General features: G+C 41.8%; 1 protein-coding gene across 1 annotated transcript; it reads left to right on the top strand.

Annotated features, from left to right (window-relative positions):
• The first annotated feature begins 4,212 nt into the window (after window positions 1–4,212).
• Window positions 4,213–5,085, top strand: LOC143550388 (uncharacterized). Its single transcript, XM_077041044.1, has one exon. The coding sequence runs from the start codon at window positions 4,213–4,215 to the stop codon at window positions 5,083–5,085; it is 873 nt and encodes a 290-aa protein (XP_076897159.1).
• The last annotated feature ends 17,350 nt before the right edge of the window (window positions 5,086–22,435 follow it).

The following is a 22,435-nucleotide window of genomic DNA, read 5'->3' as shown; positions in this document are numbered from 1 at the left end:
CGAGCTCGACTCTCTTTGAAATTCCGGGACCTGAGAGGAGCGAGGATAGCCGGGACGCCACAGACAAAGATCCTAACTCGTTGTTAGAATCCTTAGCGGCCCTCCTCTCTGCAGCTAAAGGAAAAGAGAAGGCTCCTAGGGACCTCCTGGAAGTCCCGTACAGACCCGAAGACACCTCTGATATTTCCAAGTTCACTAAACGTATAGCTGAGGCCACACTGCCCCCGAAGTTGCGATACCCATCCACGGTGGATAAGTACGGCGGAACGAAAGACCCAGAGGATCACCTGCACGCCTTTAGAGGGGCAGGACTTGTAAGTGGTTGGTCCATGCCTTTTTGGTGTCTTATGTTCCATAGGCCCTCACAGGGGGAGCTAGGGTTTGATTTGACAGTTTAGAGCTAGGAAGCATCGATGGCTCCAAAGAGTTGCGGGAGAAGTTGTTCCAGAACTTCAGCCAGCAACGAAAAGCCATGAAGAATCCCAATGAGATCCTGCACATTCGAAGAAGGGATGGCGAGAAAGTGGAACAGTTTATGGAACGGTACGTGGTCGAAAGTATGAACATTAAGGGGGTACCAAAGGTGATGAAAATAAGTGGGTTCATTAACGGGGTAAGATTCTCCCAGCTCACGGAGAAACTGGGGGAAGATTTCCCTACCACGTTTAACCAACTCATGGACCGAGTTAAGGCTTTTGTCAGGGGAAAGGACACATGCTCCAAACTAAGGGAATGGGAAGGAAAGAAGGGAGTCTTTAAAGCAGGAAATGGGGGAAGCACATCAGGGGTGGGGGGTGACCACTCAAGGGGGGTCTTCTTTAGAAGGGGCACAATTTGCTCCCTACAGACCACCCCCCACATCCCCTATCTCCTAAATCTCCATACTATCCCCCACGCTTTCCCTCGCACTTCCGGCAGGAGGCCCCATGATACAGACCCCTTATGAGTGAAAGGCAGGCTCCGGGGATGGGGGAAGTATTGGTAGCTGATATAATGCTTAATATATATAAATACCTTGTATATTTTATTAGTTTTTGTTCGTTTTTTATTAGAATTTGTATATTACTGACATATTTGAATAATGTAGGTTTCGGAGGTTGATCGTGGTTAAAATGGGCCAAAAACGAGCTAAAACAAGCTAAACCGGTGAACCGGAGCATCAGAATTGAACTGGAGCATCAGGAAACGAACTGGACCACATCAGAATTGAACCGGACCGGACCGGTCAGACCGGCCCCTCTCACTTTGCCCGAGCGCTGCGTGGCCACAAAAAGCTTCCCCGCTGCGCGGCGCAGCGGCTATCAGAGTCCAGAAACTTCGATTTTTTACCTCTTTTGGGCCCAGAAAACCTATTTAAGCACCTCCAAACTTAACCTTAAACATAACCTGAATACCCTGGTCGTTTTGGTTGAATTTGGGAGCTCAAGAGAGGATATTTCCGAGGGTTTGAAGGCTACGAATCAGCCGGCGAAGTGCTTATTATTCAAGGATGAAGACTCTGGGTTTTATCGCCTTTAATCTTCTGTTCTTATTTATTTTCGCCATGATTTCGTTTATCATTGTTTTGTTTTGTTTTGTTTTATTTTATGATGTTAGACTAAACATTATAGACTGCCTAGGCTTATGATGAACCTACTTTGACGTTGTGTTTTGATTTGGGATTTATTTATCATTATGGTTTTATGATTTAGTAAATGGTTTAATTATATTAAATTGATGCGTATGGATATTTAGGATTGTTTGATTAATTTTTATTATTTCATAGTTGCCTTGATTATTGTTTGTCATTATGATAGGTTGCTATTAGGTCATCTACTTTGCGTTTTTGACTATTTTATGATTGATTCGTGATTAGATCATAGGAATAATAATTATTAATTAAATAAACCTAAGTGTACTGCTAACCTAAATCTGTAAAGTGGTAGGTTATTGATATATCTTTATTATTTGATCTTGCTAGATTTAGTTCTTCGTAAGGAGTCCATCTAGGTTTGATTATTTAATTATTGTCTATTGAATCAATTAAATATACTAAACTGCCTTTGATTTCCGTGCTGTAAGGTAGGATTTCGTATAAAGTAACTAAGTCATAAATAATTAGGGGACCGTAAGGAAACTTGATTTTTAATACTAGTGTGCGTTAAAACTTATTAGAAACCCATAGGTGTCTCTTGAGAAGGGTCAGGGGTCCTGCTCGGGTTTTCTCTTAGGTGTCTATTTTACGATCCCAGTCTATAACTAAATATTTTCCCGATTAATTAACAACTGAAATTTAGGGGATTATAGCCTAGGTAGTTATCTCATCCTCATCTGAATTAAGTCCAAGTTCTACGATTAGTCGTCTTTAATTTTCTTAATTAAGTTTAAATTAGTTTATTAGTAAAACCCCCCTCCCCTTAAACAAATAATAAATAAATAGTCGTGTTTGTAGTTGAGTCTAATTTAGCTAGTTTACGTAATTAAAAGAGTATTGTGGGTTCGATATCCGGACTTACTTAGCTATACTAGAGTCGACCGGTTCACTTGCCGGTTAGTAGTTTTAGTTTAGTTAAGAGTCTAGAATTTATTACTTAGTGTCTAGATTAGCGTGTTTTTATATAACTACTTTTAGCACATCAGTAGCGGACAAAACTAAGTATCCTCCAAGGTCTGCCGGCCTTCCGAGCAGCCTTATAAACCTAACCCTCAAGGATATTGCAACTACCACAATAGCCAAGGGTATGCCACCGAAAAGTTGTGAAACCTAACCCTCAGGGAGAAGTTGTAAAACCTCTAGGCTCCTTGACTCTCCCCTTTAGTCTCAAAGACGGGGAGAAGACCAGGACGGTACGCCTACGATTCTCTGTAGTGGGAGCCCCGTCTAAGTACAACATCATACTTGGTCGACCAGGGATGAGGGCCCTAAGAGCTATAGCCTCCACAACACACTGTTGTATAAAGTTCCCCACTCCAAGGGGGTAGCCACCATCCGTTCCTCAGCCGAGATAATAGCCAGTGTGGGACGGGAGATAAGCCTAAGAAAGGACAGAAAGGGATAGAATAATGGGTCCTCAACGGGGAACACCCGGAGCAGACAACAAAGATAGGGGCACAAAAGACATTGAGAAACACTGATGTTTTTGCATGGAAACATGAAGACATGACGAGAATACCCCGAGACCAAGTGCAACATAACCTTAAGGAATTCCATTGGATGGAACCCGTTAAGTAAAAGAAGAGGAGCCTGGAAAGCCAAGCTGTCTTGGAGGAAACTTGGAAATTGTTACAAGCGGGAATAGTACGGGAGGTGAGGTTTCCTTAATGGATATCAAACCCTGTGATGATAGCCAAGTCGGATCACAGCTAGCTTATGGGTATTGATTTTACAGACTTGAACAAGGCATGTCCCAAAAACTCCTGCCCTTTACTGGAGGTAAAGAAGAAAATTGAGTCTTTAGCCCAATTTCCCATAAGGGGTTTTTTGGATGTATATAAGGGATACCATCAAGTGCAAATGAATCCCAAAGATGAAGAAAAGAAGGCATTTTACACTAGTGAAAAGTAATGAGGGGACCTTTTGTTACACAAAGATGCATTTTGGGCTAAAGAATGCTAGGGCCACATACCAGTGGTTCATGGACGAGCTCTTCGAGGAGCAGAGAGGAAGGAATGTGGAAATCTATGTTGACGACCTGGTCATCAAAAGTAAAAATGAAAAGGGGATGTTGAATGATATCAAAGAAACATTTCAAACTTTAAGAAGGGCTAACATGAAACTAAACACGGGGAGGTGCTCTTTCAGGGTGGAAGAAGGAAAATTCTTGCGGGTGTTAATGACAAAGGAGGGGATCAAAGCCAACCCGGAGAAGGTAGAGGCTTTTCTCCAAATGAAACCCCCAAGGAATATCAAGGAAGTACAAAGGCTAAATGGGAGGCTGGTAGCTCTTAATCGATTCCTTTCCAAGATTGCAGAAAGAACTCTTCCGTTCATGGCAGTACTGAGAAGAAGCACCAAGAAAAGTAAGTTTTGCTGGGATAGTGAAGCGGAAAAGCCTTCCAGGATTTAAAAGTTCACATGTGCGACCTTCCAACCAAAGCAACCCCCCAGCCCGGAGAGGTGCTCATCTTATATCTCTCTCATACGGCCAAAACTATCAGTTCCGTTCTGATGGTCGAAAGAGGGGAGGCACAAATACTCGCACACTGAATGGGCCATATGAAATATACCTCTCGATGGAAAAATTGGTTTTAGCTCTTATTTACACAGCCAGGAAGTTACGACGGTATTTCCAAGCACATGTCATACATGTCCTAACTAATCAGCCTTTGCAGCTGGTATCATCGAAACCAAAGGTGTTGGGAAGGTTGGCCAAGTGGGCGATTGAGCTAGGAGATCACACCATTGAATATAAACCTCGAGTTGCTTTTAAGGGACAAGTGGTGGCTGATTTTTTAACAGAAACGGGGACGGAAGAAGGAGAGGAAGAAAAGGAGAGGGAAAAGGTAATTGCCCCGGAAATAATTAAAATGAAAGAAGCCGCCTCGGAAGAACCCCTATGGAACTTGCACACTGACGAGGCCTCTAATGAAGAGGGAAGTGGAGCAGGAGTTATTTTAGTTAGCCTTGAAAGTATTGAGCTCACTTATGCGGTGCGATTGGATTTTCCCAGCACCAATAATGAGGCTGAATATGAAGCATTGTTAGCTGGCCTCAGAATGGCACAAAGGGTGAAGGCTAAAAGGATTAAGGCTCATGTTGATTCCTTATTGGTAGTGAATCAAGTCAAAGGAAGTTACGAAACCAAAGACCCTAAGATGGTGGAAACCCTGATAAAGGCGCAAGAACTATTGCAAAAATTTGAGGGGTCAGAAGTCTTACACATTCCCAGAAGCCTCAACAAAAAGTTAGATGCTCTATGCAAATTGGTTGCCGTGGCTTTTAACCACTTGGCCAGAGAAGTAAAAGTGGAAGTCCTTCGGCATCTGTCGATAGCAGAAATCGTGGTTGCCAGTACAGAGGTCTCAAAAGGCAACTGGATGACCCCCTTCCTCTTATACTTCCAAGAAGAGATAATTCCAGATGATAAAGAGACGCACGAAAATTGAAGATCCGGGCTTTACAATATGAAGTTATTAACGGGGCTCTATATAGAAAGTCCTATTCAGGACCTTCCCTTAGATGTATCAACTCAAGGGAAACCGAGTATGTAATCCGGGAGATACATGAAGGAATATGCGGGATGCATATGGGGGCAAAAATGGTGGTAGCCAGGGCCATGAGAGCAGGGTACTATTGGTCGGCCATGTTCTTAAGCGTTGTTTAAGAAATATAGAAATGTAACCACTGCCAGATACATGCTCCAGTATGGGGGAAGCCTAAGTAAAATTTGTGGTAAGTTCTTCCTATCCCTTCCAGAAATGGGGGATAGATATAGTGGGCCCTTTTCCTGAGAGGGCAGGAAAGGCCAGATTTCTGGTGGTAGCGATAGACTATTTCACTAAGTGGGTGGAAGCCAAACCACTCACCACCATCACCGGACAACAGGTAAAGAGGTTTATATGGGAGAACATTGTGTGCCGATTTGGGTTACCACACTCCATTGTTAGTGATAATAGGAAGCAATTTGCCAATAATCCCTTCTGTGATTGGTGCGATCAATTGAAGATAAAACAAGTATTCACTTCAGTAGCCCATCCCGAGGCCAATGACCTAGTAGAACGGGCTAATCAAAGCATAGTAGAAGGGATTAAAGGAAGGTTGGGAAGGCAAAGAAATTCATGGATTGAGGAAGTGCCCTAGGTCTTATGGGCCCACAGGACTATGCCCAAGACCAGCAATGGGGAAACACCATTTAGATTGACATATGGGACAGAGGCAATAATACCAGCTGAGGTCGGATCTCCCACAAGCCGAACTCTTAAAAGGGGAGAAGAGAACGAAGAGGATTTGTGGTTAAACCTGGATTAAGTCGAAGAAATGAGGGAAGCGGCAGCAAGAAGAGAAGTGGAATACAAGAAAAGGTGGAAAAGTACTATAATTCCCGGGTCCGGGAAACCAGGTTTAAAAGGAGAGATTTGGTTCTAAGAGAAAATGAAGCAAGTCGGAAGGAAGACCAGGGAAAACTGGGGCCCAAATGGGAAGGACCTTACCAGGTTACATGGGCTGGGGGAAAGGGTGCCTACAAACTAGCACACCTTTCACAAGGAGAGATACCAAGAACATGGAACTCAATGCAACTCAGAAAGGTACTACGCATGAGTTGGGCAAAGAAGATATAAGGGGCAAGCAGGGAAGATTATTTTTGGAAAGTTCACATGGGCTGGATGAATAAAGCAAGACCTCTCCGAGAGGGAAATCATGACAGAAAGATGTAACCATCTCTTTATGTAAAATTTAATGTAAACATGGTTCAAATGGAAATGCATGGTAAAAGTTTTTGTATCCAAAGGTATCATAGGGGTTTTAAGAAAAACACTAAACACTTATCTCTCCGGGAGAACGTAAAAGAAAACAAATAACGGGGGCCACCCGGACAGGATAAAGTCCAATAAACAATTTTGCATAAATCCCAATGAGTTCTACACACGAGTCGCCTCGTAAAAACTCATCCAAATCCCCTTTTCGTCACAAAAGACAAAAGGAAGGCCTCACCGATAGGCTCAATGGTTAACCAAATATCACCTCAAAACGTTCATGAACTATAACTACCAAAAGTAATTGCAAATACTACAGGCATCACCAAACATTCATAAAAAACATCCAAAGGAAACATATTCCATACAAGTCATAACCCACATCGGGGAAAATAGCAGAATAAGTTTGAAATTTTTCAACAGACCACAACGATAAGCAATAAAGATAAGAAATAGCCAAACCATAACGAAGGCACATTAGGGGAGTGGAGTGGGGGGATCCACGATCGAAGATAGGGCTTGAATCTCTTCAACGGACACTCCTGGATTGGAAGATATCTGAAGCAGTATGGGCGGCACATAAGCAGTGAAAGCCATGAAGGCTTCCTGAGCTTCAGCCTCAGCAGAGGCTAAAAAAGAGGGAACCTCCTATAAAGGAGTCCCCTGAGAGCAGTGCTCATAGCCAGCCCGAAGTCCATGCTGGAAGTCGGATGAAAAGATGGCTTGATTCAAGGTATCCCTAGCCTCCAGAGTTTCCTGACAATCCAAGGCCCTCTCGTAAAGCTGACGAAAACACGCAAAGATGATCCAACCCTTCTCCTCACTGAGTTTGGCACACTCCCTCTTTAACCAATCGTTTTCTTGGGAAAGTTCATTCACCTTCTGCTTCTCTTGTTCCTTGACCACCCCCATCTGCTGCACCAGCAACTCATGTTCAGCCCGTTCTCGATCCAAAGAGGTTTCTAACTCATGAATCTTTATAAGAGAAGGAATCCCCTCAAGCTAGACCAAACAAAGCAATCAATCAATAGAAACAATAGAAAGTCAACAAAAGAAACTAAATAAAGAAAAAACTAACCTCAGTAAGTTTCACTTAAGCCTCTAAAAGAGAGGAATGAACAGCATCCAGCTCCACAACCTTCTCCTGGGTAACAGCAAGTTCGGTAGTTAAGAGAGATGCCTGCTTCTTTGAAGATTCTAAAGCAGCTTCCAACCCGGGTACCTCCAAACTCTTCTCTTTGGCCAATGTAACCTTTTTTCTCAACTCAAGGATCCTTTTACCGTAACCTTCCAAAGACTTCTTTTAACCAACAATTTTGGTTTGCCCCTCTTGCTAAAGAAGGTTAGTGTCGATAAAAGCCTGCCAGATGGAGGCTCCTAAGACCAAAGTTCGGTACAGGTAAGTACCAAACTCAGCGACAAGACTATCGGGATCCAAGGATTGCAAGTGAGCGTAATTAAATGTAGCACAACATGGGCCAAGAACTCATGGGCAAGTTGAAAAGTATTAATAGAGGAACTAACGATTACGGTCCATTTCGGAGCAAAGACATCACTGGGAAGGGGGTCACCCGAGGAGGGAGCAACGGGGGTCTCTGGCACAACGGGGTTTTCGCCTTTTAGATCAGCCTTTGTAGTAACATAAGGATCAGACTCTTGAACAACTTTGGAAGTAGGAAATGAAAATTCAACATCCACATTAACAACCTCAGGTAAGGTGGTAGATGAAGGACCCTGAGCAGTGGATGGTCCCAAGTACAAACGTTTGGAATTCCTTAACTGGCCTTTTAGGGAAGCATCAAACAACGCAGAGGTAGGGTTCTTGCGGTTGGAAGTATCTTGAACATCGGCGGCAGCTGAAAACCCAGGAGCCTCGGAATCTGGGGAAACAGTAGCAGATGGAGTTGCAACTCGTGAGGAGGTATCAACAGAAACAGAAAGCTTGACAAACTCAGCACTCTTCATGGGACGCTTTTGTAAAATCGCCATCAAATCCATTTCTAAAAGAAGCAAACACAGTTAAAAGAAAACAAGATTAACTTGAGAAAAGCAGGAAAGGAACATGCAGAACCACCCACCTCGATCCCCCTCGAGCATAGCCAGACGTGTTAAAGAGTCAGGCCATATCTGGCTAAGCCCTTCCAAGTACAACAACAGCTTAGGGTAAGTCATGGCCTTTGTCTTATTCTGAACCAACAAATCGTAAAGCCAGTCTTGGTTCGTGGGAGATCGGAGGCAGGGCCATCGATCTTCAAAGAAATGAGACGACGACGGTTAAGACCGGGAGCAAACGAAGCTGACATACAGAAAAAACTGTCTTTCCACTCTAGAGGATAAAAACCAGTGGGAATTTTGGAAACACGAGAATGTTATTTGTCACCTGATCGGCGCTCAAAAGTAAACCAATTACCATCGGCCCTTTAACTGGTAAAATCGACGAAACAAGGGAACTGTAGCAAAACCATCCAAGCCTTGGAAAGCAACTTCAAAATGTGTAACCCGTAAGAAACCCAATAGGTGAACTTGAGAAAAACACAGGCGATGATGTTTTAAAAGAGCCAACTAGAATCCGGTTAAAGGATAACGGATGTTGGAAAATTCAAAATTTTTAGCATATAAGGCTATGAAGCCGGGGCGGCTAACCGCCCAGAGGGCCCATGCAAAGTGGGTGACAAGGAGAGGGGAATGTGATACCTCGAACACAAGGAAGCCATTCTAGTGGAAGTCATAGAGGAAGTAATAGTCGACATGCCGTCGCGAGTCATGATGAAACAAAAAGAAGAGTGATAAACCTGTGAGGGAAAGGAGAGGCGGTGGAATCGTCAGAATAAATGAGCGCTGGAAGAGGATGAAAATAATGATGAAGAGCGAGTAATGTTGAAAGGACAATAGGAGAAGTGAAATGATGGTTTCATGGGGAATTGGGGAAACCGTCATTTCAAATAAAGGGAAGATACAAAAGGCAAGTGGGCCGAGGCATTGGGCTTCAACATTTAAAATAGGAGTCAAATGAGCTAAGGAAAAAGAGGAATAGCCGAACATGCCAAAGGCTAAGGCCCAAAAACACCAAAGAGAAAGGAAGCTTGAACGTATGGACGGAAAAAAGCATTTATCGATTGAGTTTATTACCCTCGTCATAAATAACAAGGATAATAGACTAGGGGGACTTGAAGAGCCTACCTATGAAATGGGCCTCACAGGTAGGCTCTGACCCATCAGAATGAAAAGGAGCCCAATAAGGAAATCCCAACAAGAAGATAATCCTAGAAGGATGCTTGGAGGGAAAGAGATTTGGGAGGGAAATGGTCTCCTGTTCACATGATCCGATTGGTGGCCCAAGACATATTGTCTCAAGACAAGAAGCATGATCCGAGGGATAAAGAGCCAAGGAGTAATCAGACCGAAGGAAGAAAGGAAGAACTAAAGGATATGTATAATATCAATATACCCATTATATATTGTATAACCTTTACCCTCTATATAAGGGAAAGGAGGATCACACATAAAGAAATCAATACAGGATACAAAAACAAATTATTCATATCACTACACTCACACACCCGATCACCATTCTTGTAAGTGTTGTTAGAAACGTTACTCCAGTCAAGAATAGGTTTTAACATAAAACAAATAATTTTATGTTATAATCATGTTTCATACTTGTCGTTTCATTTCCGATGGTTTTTATATCTCTGGTACTAACTATACATTTCCATATAATTGGGTGAAGAAGAAAGGATGGTTCAACTAAACCATATGTTCATTATTATGATAAAGTTTCGTATTCGGATTTCTTTTGTTCTTGTTTTTTATATTTGTTATGATGTTAAAAGTATTACAAATCGTTTTATATACGCAAGTTAAAAAAATAGCCCAAAAGGAACTTTTATATCAAGATATTTATATAAAAAATTTATACCTAGTTATTCCAGATTGATAAAGACTTTTGTCTCTAGGAGTAAACACCATGGTTCAAAACATAGCATGTGAGTAAACTATTTCTTGAACGTAGATATCCTTTAAAGAAAGAAATTTATAAATTATATATACATGTTAGACCCACTTATCACCACCCATTGTTACATTATATATATATATATTAAAAATCAAATTGCTGTTTTTCACTAATTTTACTATTCATGCAACTTGAAATTATGACCATACACCTGTTACTTGATATGTTTCACTGAATAATCTCTTCAGTCGTCTGTCAACACGTTCTATGTGATGGTCGGTTTGTTTCTGTGATGTATCCCACAACAACCAAGTTCAAAAGCAGGTAAAATCCCTCTCTCTCTCTCTCCCTTCAGCCCTTTACCCACCGGCGACGTCTCCGGCTTCGGTACGACACCACGTAGGCGGCCCTTTCGGCCGTCTATGGCGGCGACAGATGACGATTCTGACTCGGTGGCTCCTCACAAATCTACCTTTAGTCACCGCGACGACTCCGTCTCTGGTACGACACACCCGTCGTTCTTCATTGTTTTGTAGGGAGAGAAAATGAGGTATTGTCCAGTTGTTGCTAGCGTCCTTTATTGCTGTCTAAGGCGGCGGCGGTGGCGGCTGGCGATTCTAAGTCAATCTTCATTTTTCAGGTTTGGTTTCTCTCTTCGTCTTCATCGTGTCTCTCTCTTATCAAATGCATGTCGTTGTGGTTGCCTATGGCGACTGAAAGAAACACAGAAAACGGGTGATTGGGTGGTGAGACCGACACCTATTGATCACCGTTGTTTTGAAGGTGTCTTTTATGATGATACGTTTTTGTATGTTTTAGAGCTATGATGATAGTTTCTTATCTGAACCTCCTTTTGTGATATTTTTTTACATAGATTTTTAGTTTATTTGTGCTTCGTATTTGGTTTACGTTGTTGGTTCGATGACGATGACTATATTGTACGCTTATGGGAGACATGCTTCGATTTGTTATCATACGCATTCATTAATGCTTCAATTTGTTTGAGGTTGATGTGCACTATTTGCTTTACATTATTTACCTTTGTTTTGGTTTATGATATCAAACTAATATGGCTCAACCGGCCCAGCATGTTATACCACAAAGGCCCACTCGTGTGATATAAAGGCCCAGTCGTTTACTAGATTAGATGTCAAGTTTGTCAGTTTAGTTGTCAATTGCAGTTGCATTATTTTAGGATCACATGTAGTTAATGGAGCATGATAGTTTAGTAGTTGCATGTATGTCTCCAACAAAGAAGGAATATGGACATCATGTGTTCATAGCCATGTATATTTAATTTCCTTGTACTTTCCTTTGAGAATTATTCAGAAAATTTGACCCAATTGTCTCTCTCAATTTACTGTATTCTCTTCTTAATCTTAGAGTGTTTGCCTACTAAAAAAGGCTCCCAACATTTTGGTGCTTTCATTCACGTCCTCACCTCCTTCAACATGCCCTCACGCCATGAACCGCCGAGGAATAACGACCTTCCTCCGGCTATCTCCGACCAACTGAACTAACTTATCCAAATCACTCAAGCCGCAGCAGAAACCAAAACCAGCATCCGTACACAATTCGCCGCCCTTGTTCAAGCAACTGCAAACTTAAACACCAAATTAGATACCCAAACCAAAACCATGGGCCTCTTGGTCAATCACGTTATGCAGCTAACTGACAACCTCGAAGGGGATCACCAAAATGATCCACCCGATAACCCAGCTCGTAACCACCGGAATCGTCAAGAACAAAACCCACGCCACCCTAAAATCACCCTACTAGCCTTTGATGTATCGAACCCCTTGGGTTGGATCTTCCAAGCAGAACAATTTTTCTCGTATTACAACATCCCACCACCAGATCGAGTATACCTCTCGGCATTTCATGTCACCGGTGATGCCTTAGCCTGGTACCAAAGTCAATCCAGCAACGACCAACTGGGGTTTTAGACGGACTTCAAACGAGAACTCGAAATCCGTTTCAGGCCATCCTCTTATGAGAACCACGAAGTCACGCTATTTAAACTTCAACAAACAGGCTCGGTAACCGAATACCAAACCGCCTTTGAACAGATTAGCAACCACGTCACGGGTCTCTCCTCGCAAAAACCAAAAAACTATTTCATTTCCGGGCTTAAACTAGAGATCCAAACCGAGCTCACAATTTTAAAACCTAACTCATTCCACGATGCCTGAAGATTAGAACGTGCAGTTGAAGATAAAATCCACCACTCTTACAAACCCAAACCATATACTCCTAATAAGCCGTATTCCTCCCATTTCTCCAACAATACTCCAACCACCACCCCTACATCCATGCCATCCTCTTCCAAAACTAAACCCACGACCACCACAATAACACCCCTGTTACCAGCCCCTCCCAAACCATTGCCAATAACCAAACTCTCGCCTAAAGCCATCCAGTTATGTCGAAAGGAAGGCTTATGTTTCAGGTGCCCGGAAAAATATTTCCCGTGTCACAAGTGCTCACCGCCCCAATTTTTACTAATCGTCGACAACGACGAGCACACAAACATGGATGATCACACCGACCCCACCAATCAAGACAATCAAACCAACGGTCCAAAATTCATGTCGCTGTCCGATGCCGCTTTTTTTGGTGTAAGCTCATTCCAAACCCTACGCATTACCGGTTATATCGAACGGCTACCCGTCACAGTTCTAATTGATTATGGCAGCACACATAACATCATTCAGCCAAGAATAGCCTCGATCCTTGCCTTACCGGTCCAACCCTTATATCCATTCGCCATCATGGTCGGTAACAGACAATTCATCCACTGCCAAGGTTATTGCCCCGGTGTTGATTTACACCTCCAAAAATCCAGCTTCATTATTCCATTTTTCATCTTCCCAATTCAAGGTGCGGATATTGTACTTGGTATCTCATGGCTAAGTACATTGGGATGCATCACCGCTGATTTCTCAGTCCCCAAAATAGCCTTTAACCACCTCGGTCAAAACAACACACTTTGTGGAGACCCACTGGTCAAACCCGTCTCACCATCCTCCTTATCCACCCTCCTTAAACACGACTCAATTGCCTCCCTACATGCCTTTACCATGCAATCGGCACCTATGAATGCACCACCCTCCATCCCTAATGACCCACATATCACCGCCTTGCTCGATATGTTTCAATCCCTATTTCAAGAACCTTACTCCCTGCCACCTTCGAGACCCCATGATCATCACATACCCCTTACCAACAATAACCAACCAATCAGCATTAGACCCTATTGGTACCCACATTTCTAAAAACAAATCATGACCCAACTGATCTCCGAGATGCTCAGTAACGGCATTATCCGCCCTAACCAAAGCCCTTTCTCATCACCGGTCCTTTTGGTCAAAAAGAAGGACGGTACATGACGTTTTTGCGTCGACTATCGCGCCTTAAACGCGGTTATAGCCCGTCACCGATTCCCAATTCTCACCATCGATGAAATCCTTGACAAACTCCATGGTGCAACTATATTCTCTAAGATAGACTTACGATCACGTTACCACCAAATCTATGTCGCACCCGAAGACATTCACAAAACCGCTTTCCGTACCATAGATGGCCATAATGAATTCCTTATTGTGCCATTTGGTTTATCAAACACACCGTCCACCTTTCAATCCGCCATGAACGACCTTTTCTGCTCTGTGCTTCGTCAATTTGTCCTCGTATTTTTTGACGATATCCTTATCTATAGCCATTCCTGTGAACAACACTATGTCCACCTTCACTATGTCTTCCAACAACTCTATAACCACACATTTTATGCCAAAGCTTCCAAATGCACCTTTGGTGTGTCCGAAATCTCGTTTCTAGGCCACCATATCTCATCCCATGGTGTCGCTCCGGATCCGGACAAAATATCGGCTATACAAAAGTGGCCGACACTGACTTCCTTCACCACCCTCCGTGCCTTTCTTGGAATCACCGGCTATTACCTCCATTTTGTAAAAGATTATGCACAAATCGCCACACCACTAACCAATCTGTTGAAAGGAAAATAATTTATTTGGAACCAAAATGCAACAGTAGCATTCATCAAAGTCAAACAATAAATGCAACACCTCATCACTCTTGCCCTACCTAATTTTTCAGAGCCTTTTGATGTTACCACGGATCCATCGGGCCTTGCAATTGGAGCAGTTCTATCCCAATACAACCAACCCATTGCCTTCTTTAGTAAGAAACTGTGTGATACAATGAAACACCAATCCACATACACACAAGAATTCTACGCCATTACCGAAGCAATCAAAAAATGGCGTCAATATTTACTCGACCGCCCCTTTCGAATCTTCATCGATCATCACAGCCTAAAACACCTTCTAAGACAATAAATCCACACCCCAGAATAACATAAATGGATAACAAAGCTCATGGGTTTTGACTTCGAGATACACTTTAAACCGGGAAAAGATAATAATGTGGCCGATGCGTTGAGTCGAATCGACATTCCGCCATTGCTCTCCATTTCTTACCCTACCGCAATTGGTTGGCTGAACTTCGTTCTTACTTCCTATACAATTCCAATCACAAAACCTTCGTCGAAACGATTAAGGCCGACCCATCCAGTTTTCCAAACCATGCTTATCGTGTTGGGTTAATCATCAATGGTAAAATTCTAGTTCCACCTATCACCGACCTAAGGCAGCGGTTAATGGAAGAATTTCACTCGTCTTTCTTGGGTGGTTATTCCGACATCCACGCAACAACTAAATGCCTTTCGGCGGTCGTTACTTGGCTGGGTCTTAAACGTGATTTCACCCATATTATTAAATCTTGCCATGATTGCCAATGTATCAAAACCCCGAACCGAAAACCCTACAGGTTGTTGCAGCCACTTCCGACCACGAAATACCCATGGGTAGACATCTCAATGGATTTGTTACAGGATTACTCACATCAAAGGGCAAGACCACTATTTGGGTCGTGGTAGACAGTCTCTCCAAGTTCGCCCACTTCATACCGTTACCCACTTCATACACAGCCGTATCGTTGGCATCGATCTTTATGAGAGAAATTTATCACCTCCATGGTTTACCCAAGACCATCGTCTCCGATCGTGATCCATTGTTTGTAAGCCAATTTTGGAAAGAACTTTTCAAGCAAATGGGGACGAAATTACTTCATTCGAGTGCCTACCATTCTCAAACGGATGGCCAGACGGAAGTGGTTAACCGATGCCTTGAAATGTATCTCCGTGCATTCGTGTTGAATGCTCCAAAAACATGGGAACCCTTTGTGTATCTTGTCGAGTTTGCCTACAATACTCATCCTCATTCGGTGATTAACATGACTCCTTTTAAAGCGCTTTATAGTCGTGAGGTTATGACCATTCATGATTATATACCAGGGTCTACCAACACTGGATCAATCGAAACAGCCTTGCTTCAACACCAACAGATTCTGAGCTCTCTTACATCATCAATTGAGGTTGCCAAATCGCGCATGGTTAAACAAGCAAACAAGAGTCGATCGGATAAAGAATTTGCAGTTGGCGACTTGGTCTATTTACGCCTACACAAGTATCGACAAGCTTCATTACACCACAGGTCAAACCAGAAACTTTCCAGAATGTTTTATGGGCCATTTAAGATCATTGAACGTGTGGGAAAAGTTGCATACAAGCTAGAGCTACCTGCTGGTTCGAGAATACATCCGGTATTCCACGTTTCCTTATTAAAAAAAAGTTTTAGGCCACCTCAAACGCAGCCGTGGGATATCAACAAAGCTTATGCAAATGTGGATATCGCCGAATTACCCGAATACGTCATGGATCAACGTTTGAATCAGAACCAACAACCTCAACTATTGGTTAAGTGGATGCACAAATCAACATCGGAAGCAATGTGGGAAGATAAATTCGCGTTCACAACGCACTTTCCGGAATTCAAAGACATTGAGGACAATGAATCATCTCGAGAGGGAGAGGATGATATGGCCCAATCGGCCCAGCATGTTACACCACAAAGGCCCACGCGTGTGATACAAAGGCCCGGTCATTTACTAGATTAGATATCAAGTTTGTTAGCTTAGTTGTTCAATTGCAGTTGCATTATTTTAGTATCACATGTAGCTAATGGAGCATGATAGTTTAGTAGTTGCATGCATGTCTCCAACAAATAAGGAATGTGGAAATCATGTGTTCATAGCCATGCATATTTAATTTCCTTGTACTCTCATTTGAGAATTATTAAGAAAATTTGTCCCAATTGTCTCTCTCAATTTAGTGCATTCTCTTCTTAATCTTGGAGTTTTTGCCTACTAAAAAAGCTCCCAACACAAACCCTAAATTAGTTGCTACTAGACATGAGGTGGTGATGACTATCTACATTATAAATGATTGGCTTAATATGGCTCATATATTCACTGCTTCCACATCACACGCATTGGTCTTTATTTACCTCCTAATTTAGATGGCAATATTTGTGGAGTATATTTTGTGTTTTGATATTTTATATATTTGGTTCTAACTTCAATTGATTTTGTATTAATGAAAATTAGCAACTTGGATATGGTATCAGAGCAAGTTTCTATACTGCTCGATAAACCGTAAAATTTTCTACCAGTCGCCAACCATGAATAACACAGAGGCTGCAGCTTTTCAAGCCAACACTCCAAAATTAGACGACCCTTCCAGCTATTTAAATAGCAAACCATACCACAAAACTATGAAAGTAAACCAAAGTGAGAAACAGGAATATTGTGATTTCTGTGGAAGAGATGGGCACAACCAAGACGGATGTTTTAAAAGGATCGGGTACCCTGATTGGTGGCCCGGGAAGGTAAGCAAAGCCACGCCTAAGACTGCTTATGTCGAGCCCGAACCAAGTGCAAATCCCATTCTAGGTTTAAATATGGAACAATACCATGCACTTCTGTACCATCTTGCCAACATGGCGGGAAAGGTAAACCAAGATAATGAATGGGTTATTGATTTGGGTTGTACCGAACACATAACACATCAAGTCGAATGGATAGAAAGTAAAGTGGTTTCTAAATATGAATACCCAGTTATGATACCAAATGGCAAGAAGATACCCATAGAGGGTAGAGGAATTGTTGACTGCCAAATGGAATTCCTATTAAAAGGGTTTTATATGTTCCAAGATTTAAATGCAATCTCTTGTCCGTTAGCCGTTTATCAAGAGACCTTCAAAATTCAATAACCTTTTATCCAGAATTTTGTTTGATGCAAGAATTGCATATGAGAGAATTGATTGGAGTGGGTAAATGCAAGAGCGGGCTATATCGGAATGAGATAGTGGAGAACAAAAGAAAGGCTATGATGTCAATGGTGGATGTATGGCACAAAAGCCTAGGTCATACTTCTAGTGGCAAGCTTTCTCATTTTAATTTTGTCAACTCCGTTTCCTTTAAAACAATGGATTGCGACTCGTGTGCAAAGGCCAAGCACACGCGTCTACCCTTTCCTATTAGTTCCATAAATACCCAAGAATGTTTAGAATTGGTACATTGTGACATATGGGGAAGGTATAGATCACCTTCACTATTTAGGACAAGTTATTTTTTAACTATCGTGGACGATTATAGTCGTACCGTATGGGTTTTTCTCCTAAAACATAAGTTTGAAGCTTCAAACCATATAATTTATTTTTTTTAAATGGTAAGGACACAATTTGGTAAATTGATTAAAAGAATTCGCTGTGACGACGGTGGGGAATTTGTCTCAAATCGAATGCAAGATTTTTATAATGAACATGTAAGGCCCAGTTCCCGGTAACCCCACTTTGGTGTTGGATTTACTCATAAACACAATTCTAAAATCAGAGTTAATTGAAAACTTCGCGGAATAATTAAAAACTTCAAACATCACATTACAAAACATTCATTCTTGTCTTAACATACAATTGTCTTTTTATAAGTAATTAATTAAAATAGTTATAACACTTCATCATGGATGCCAATCTCTTCAGTCCATGCCCTGTGTCCCTCCTTAAGTCCAGCTGCCTCAACCTATTTGCCTGCGTGCATACTAAAAGTCAGCTACGCTGAATGAGTTCTAGTTAATCAATTAACATACAATACATTCATATCCTTACCCATATGCATCCGAAGATACGTATTCATACCTTACTTACTCTTACTTCTTTCATACAAACTTTATATACATGCACACGCGCTTACATACTTTCTTTCATAAGGCCTTATGGCTTACCATAGGCTATTCTATCTCTACTATCACAGATATTATTAGGGTCTGGTCCCTTCTGTCTCAGATATTATCAGGGTCTGGTCCCTTCTGTCTCAGATATTATCAGGGTCTGGTCCCTTCTGTCTCATATATTATCAGGGTCTGGTCCCTTTGTCCCAATAACCATACATGTCACGTCACTCGATCATACATTCATTTTCATTCAATACTTTACATATCTTCCGGTCATGGATATACGTATATGTACATATTCATTCGTATAAACATTCCATAATAACATTCAATACTTAGTCGTACATATAACATACACATATCATACACTTACCATTTAAGTTAAGTGTATTAACAACTTATCACAAAGGAGTATGCACACAGTCCCAAAAACATAACGGATAAAGGGGCTAGAAACTCACCTGAGTCGGTTTCTCTCGCCGTTAATAGTTATGCCCTTCTTTAGCTGTGCACGGCTAACTGTATAATGCATTACGAGTGTCAAATATCAATTACTACTACTTCTTATATCTAGGTCAATGACACCCTCAACTAACGGGGGTCCGGGGGCAGCGCCCCTGGTAACGGGGTCTAGGGGCGGCAGCCCCTAGCAAGGTCCAAGGGGCAGCGCCCCTGGCTGGGGTTGAGCTGCCAGGTCAGCTCGGAAAAAATTTATTTTCATTAACAGTCCTTTAACAAAAATTCATCAGAAAATGAATTTTATAAAATTTCGCATGGAAGAATTTCGCTTCGCATGGAAGCGTTTCGCTTCGCATGAAAAATGTTTCGCTTCGCATGGCTAAGCGAAGCGAAATGCCTGCCTTTCTTCACTTTTACCATTTTTAAGCCATTTTACTTCGTGGCTCTTCCTCAGGACCTGATTTTTACTCTTTCCCAACTTTTGACACATTCTGACCCCATGCACCTAATCCCGAACCCATCTCTCAAAGTCTAAACACCATTTTTTTATCACAAAGTGCACCCGAGAGGTTATAACTTACCAAGTTTATTTTTTTTCTTACATTTTACAACCCGATCTATCATTATATCTGTTTGCATGACAATTCTAACCATAAAACTTAACCATTTAAACCAAAACCTACCTTTTGCTTCGGGTTCGAGTTCAGATCCGGACAATACGCAGATCTGGACGTGATTCTTGTTGTTTGATGATGTCTACACAGGAGATTCTTCCCTTCTTTAGCTTGGATTTTAAATCCGAGTGCTAGAGAGAAAGTATGTGTGTGTTTCTTGAGTGTGTGTGTGTTTGTGTGTTTGGATGAGAAAGGAAAAGAAAAGGAAGTAGTGGTTGGGTTATATATAGAGGGGGTTTCATGGGTCCCACCACCCATTCCCAATTCCTACTTCCCAAACACTTAACACAAGACTACTTTAACGACACACACTATTAACAAAACTTTCTGTTATTTATTTAACAAAAGTTGGATGTTACAGAACATGGCATTATTCTTGAAACTACTTGCCCACACACACCTCAACAAAATAGTGTTGTTGAGCGCAAGCATAGGCACCTTCTCGAAACTGACAAGCCCTTCGATTTGAAGCAAATTTGCCAAAAAGGTTCTGGGGCGAGTGTGTTATGATAGTCGCCTACATAATTAATCACCTTCCCTCAAAAACCATTGACAACAAAACACCGTTTGAAATTATTTTTGGCCGAAAACTAGAATATGAGCATATGAGAGTTTTTGGGTGCTTGGCTTATTACAGAAATACCGACACAAAGGGGGACAAATTCAAACCAAGGGGGAGGCCTGGGGTGTTTTTGGGTTACCCACCGGGAACAAAGGGGTACAAAGTTTATTGCATGGAACATAACAAAGTTGTATTGTCAAGAGATGTTCAATTCGTTGAAAACTTATTTCCTTATGACAACGCTCAACCCATCGATAAGCAAGAAAATGAAAACTTTTTAGTTTTTCCCCATGGTATTATGAGAATGTTGATAACACCCCTCAAATAGTAGACCAAACTATTGAATCAAATGTTGATGAAATGATAAACATCAACACTTAAGCTCAATCAATGGTCAACAATGGGCCTACAACCACTAAAGCCCAAACTGAGTGACAACATGAATGTTATGTTCCTAACCATGAGGTCCATTCCAAACCTATTAATAACAATGGATCTCAAGGTGATGAGGCAGTTGCTGAAACCGAGATCCAAAGAAATGAAACAAATAATGGCATTATTAATGAAAATAGTGAACCACTCAAACAACAAAGAACCAGAAGTCGACCCAAAAGATTTGATGATTTCATCGTTGATCTACCACCATTCCTTGATCAAGTTTTATCCACGTCCAATCAAACTCCCTCGTCAAGTACGGTATACCCTATAGCCAACTATATTTCTTATAAAAAATTTACTAAAACTCATAAAGATTTTTTAGCGGCGATCAGTTCGAAAGATGAGCCAAAAATTTTCAAACAAGCTGTGCAGGACGAACATTGGAGGAAAGCAATGGAGAATGAAATACAAGCCTTGGAGGAAAAATGGAACATGGACACTTGAAGAATTATCGAAAGGGAAACGAGCTATAGAATCAAAGTGGGTCTATAAAATAAAATATAAACCCAATGGTGAGTTTGATAGATACAAGGCAAGGCTTGTTGCAAAAGGATTCACTCAATTGGAAGGAGTCGATTTTTATAATATGTTTGCTCCGGTCGCCAAACTTGTTACAGTTCGGACTCTTCTTGCCATCGCCGCAAAGAAGGAATGGATCATTCATCAACTAGATGTCAACATCACCATTTTACATGGAGACCTTTATGAAGAAGTCTACATGAAAATTCCCGAAGGATTCGATAAAGGAAAAGACAACAAAGTTTGCCGGTTAAGAATGTCGTTATATGGATTGAAACAAGCCTCCCGAAATTGGTACCAAAAATTCACTTCGGCTCTCTTGATACTCAATTTCAAACAATCAAAGGCGGATCATTCTCTTTTCATATGCAAAGAAGGAAGCTCATTCGTTGCGCGTTGACGATGTCATCATTGTTGGTGGTAACCCCTCAAAAATTCATGCCACAAAAGGCTACCTCAACAAGAAGTTTAGCATTAAAGATCTAGGGAACTTGAAATATTTCCTAGACATTGAGGTGGCTCGAACAAAGGAGGGATTAGTCCTTAGCCAACGGAAATACACTCTTGACATCCTAAAGAATTGTGGTGTTATAGGGTCTCGTCCTAGTGCTTTTCCCATGGAACAAAATCTAAAATTTGGAAAAGATGATGAAGGGGCTCGAGTGGATGCCAGTCAATATAGGCACCTCGTAAGAAGGTTACTTTATTTGCATGCAGCGCGGCCGGATAACGTTTACTCAGTAAAAATACTAAGCCAATTTGTCTCCGACCCACACCAAAGTCACATGGAGGCAGCCACAAGAGTCCAAAGGTACTTAAAAATGACCCCGGGACAAGGAATTTTGTTGCCAAAGGACGGTGGAACCACCCTCACTGCATATAGTGACTTAGATTGGCTTGGATATCCCTACTCGAGAAGATCAAGAGCTGGTTACTTGCTCCTATTTGGGGGAGCCCTATCTCATGGAAATCTAAAAAGCAATCGGTTGTGTCTCGTTCCTCGGAGGAGGCAGAATACCGTGCTATGGCGACGACAGTTAGTGAGGTTTTGTGGTTTCGTTGGCTCTTGAAAGAACTTGGCTTACCACAAGATCAACCAACCCCGCTCTTTTGTGACAACCAAGCCACGAGACATATTGCCAATAATCCGGTTTACCATGAACGCACAAAACATGTCGAAATGGATTGTTTTTTCGTTCGCGAACAAGTAGATTCAAAAGACATTCAACCAAGAGTAGTTGACACAAACACCAAATAGCTGACTTATTCACCAAGGCCCTCGGTTC

Source organism: Bidens hawaiensis, unplaced genomic scaffold, assembly GCF_021521415.1.
Source record: "Bidens hawaiensis isolate Kalapana, Puna unplaced genomic scaffold, B.hawaiensis_p1.1 tig00016036_1, whole genome shotgun sequence".
Lineage (NCBI taxonomy): Eukaryota > Viridiplantae > Streptophyta > Magnoliopsida > Asterales > Asteraceae > Bidens > Bidens hawaiensis.
The sequence above is the reverse complement of the archived record's forward strand: the minus strand, read 5'-3'. Positions and strand labels throughout refer to the sequence as shown.

What these genes read in the sequence shown, in the direction of transcription:
- LOC143550388 (XM_077041044.1), top strand. Translation starts at nt 4,213, where the DNA reads ATGGAAAAATTGGTTTTAGCTCTTATTTACACAGCCAGGAAGTTACGA.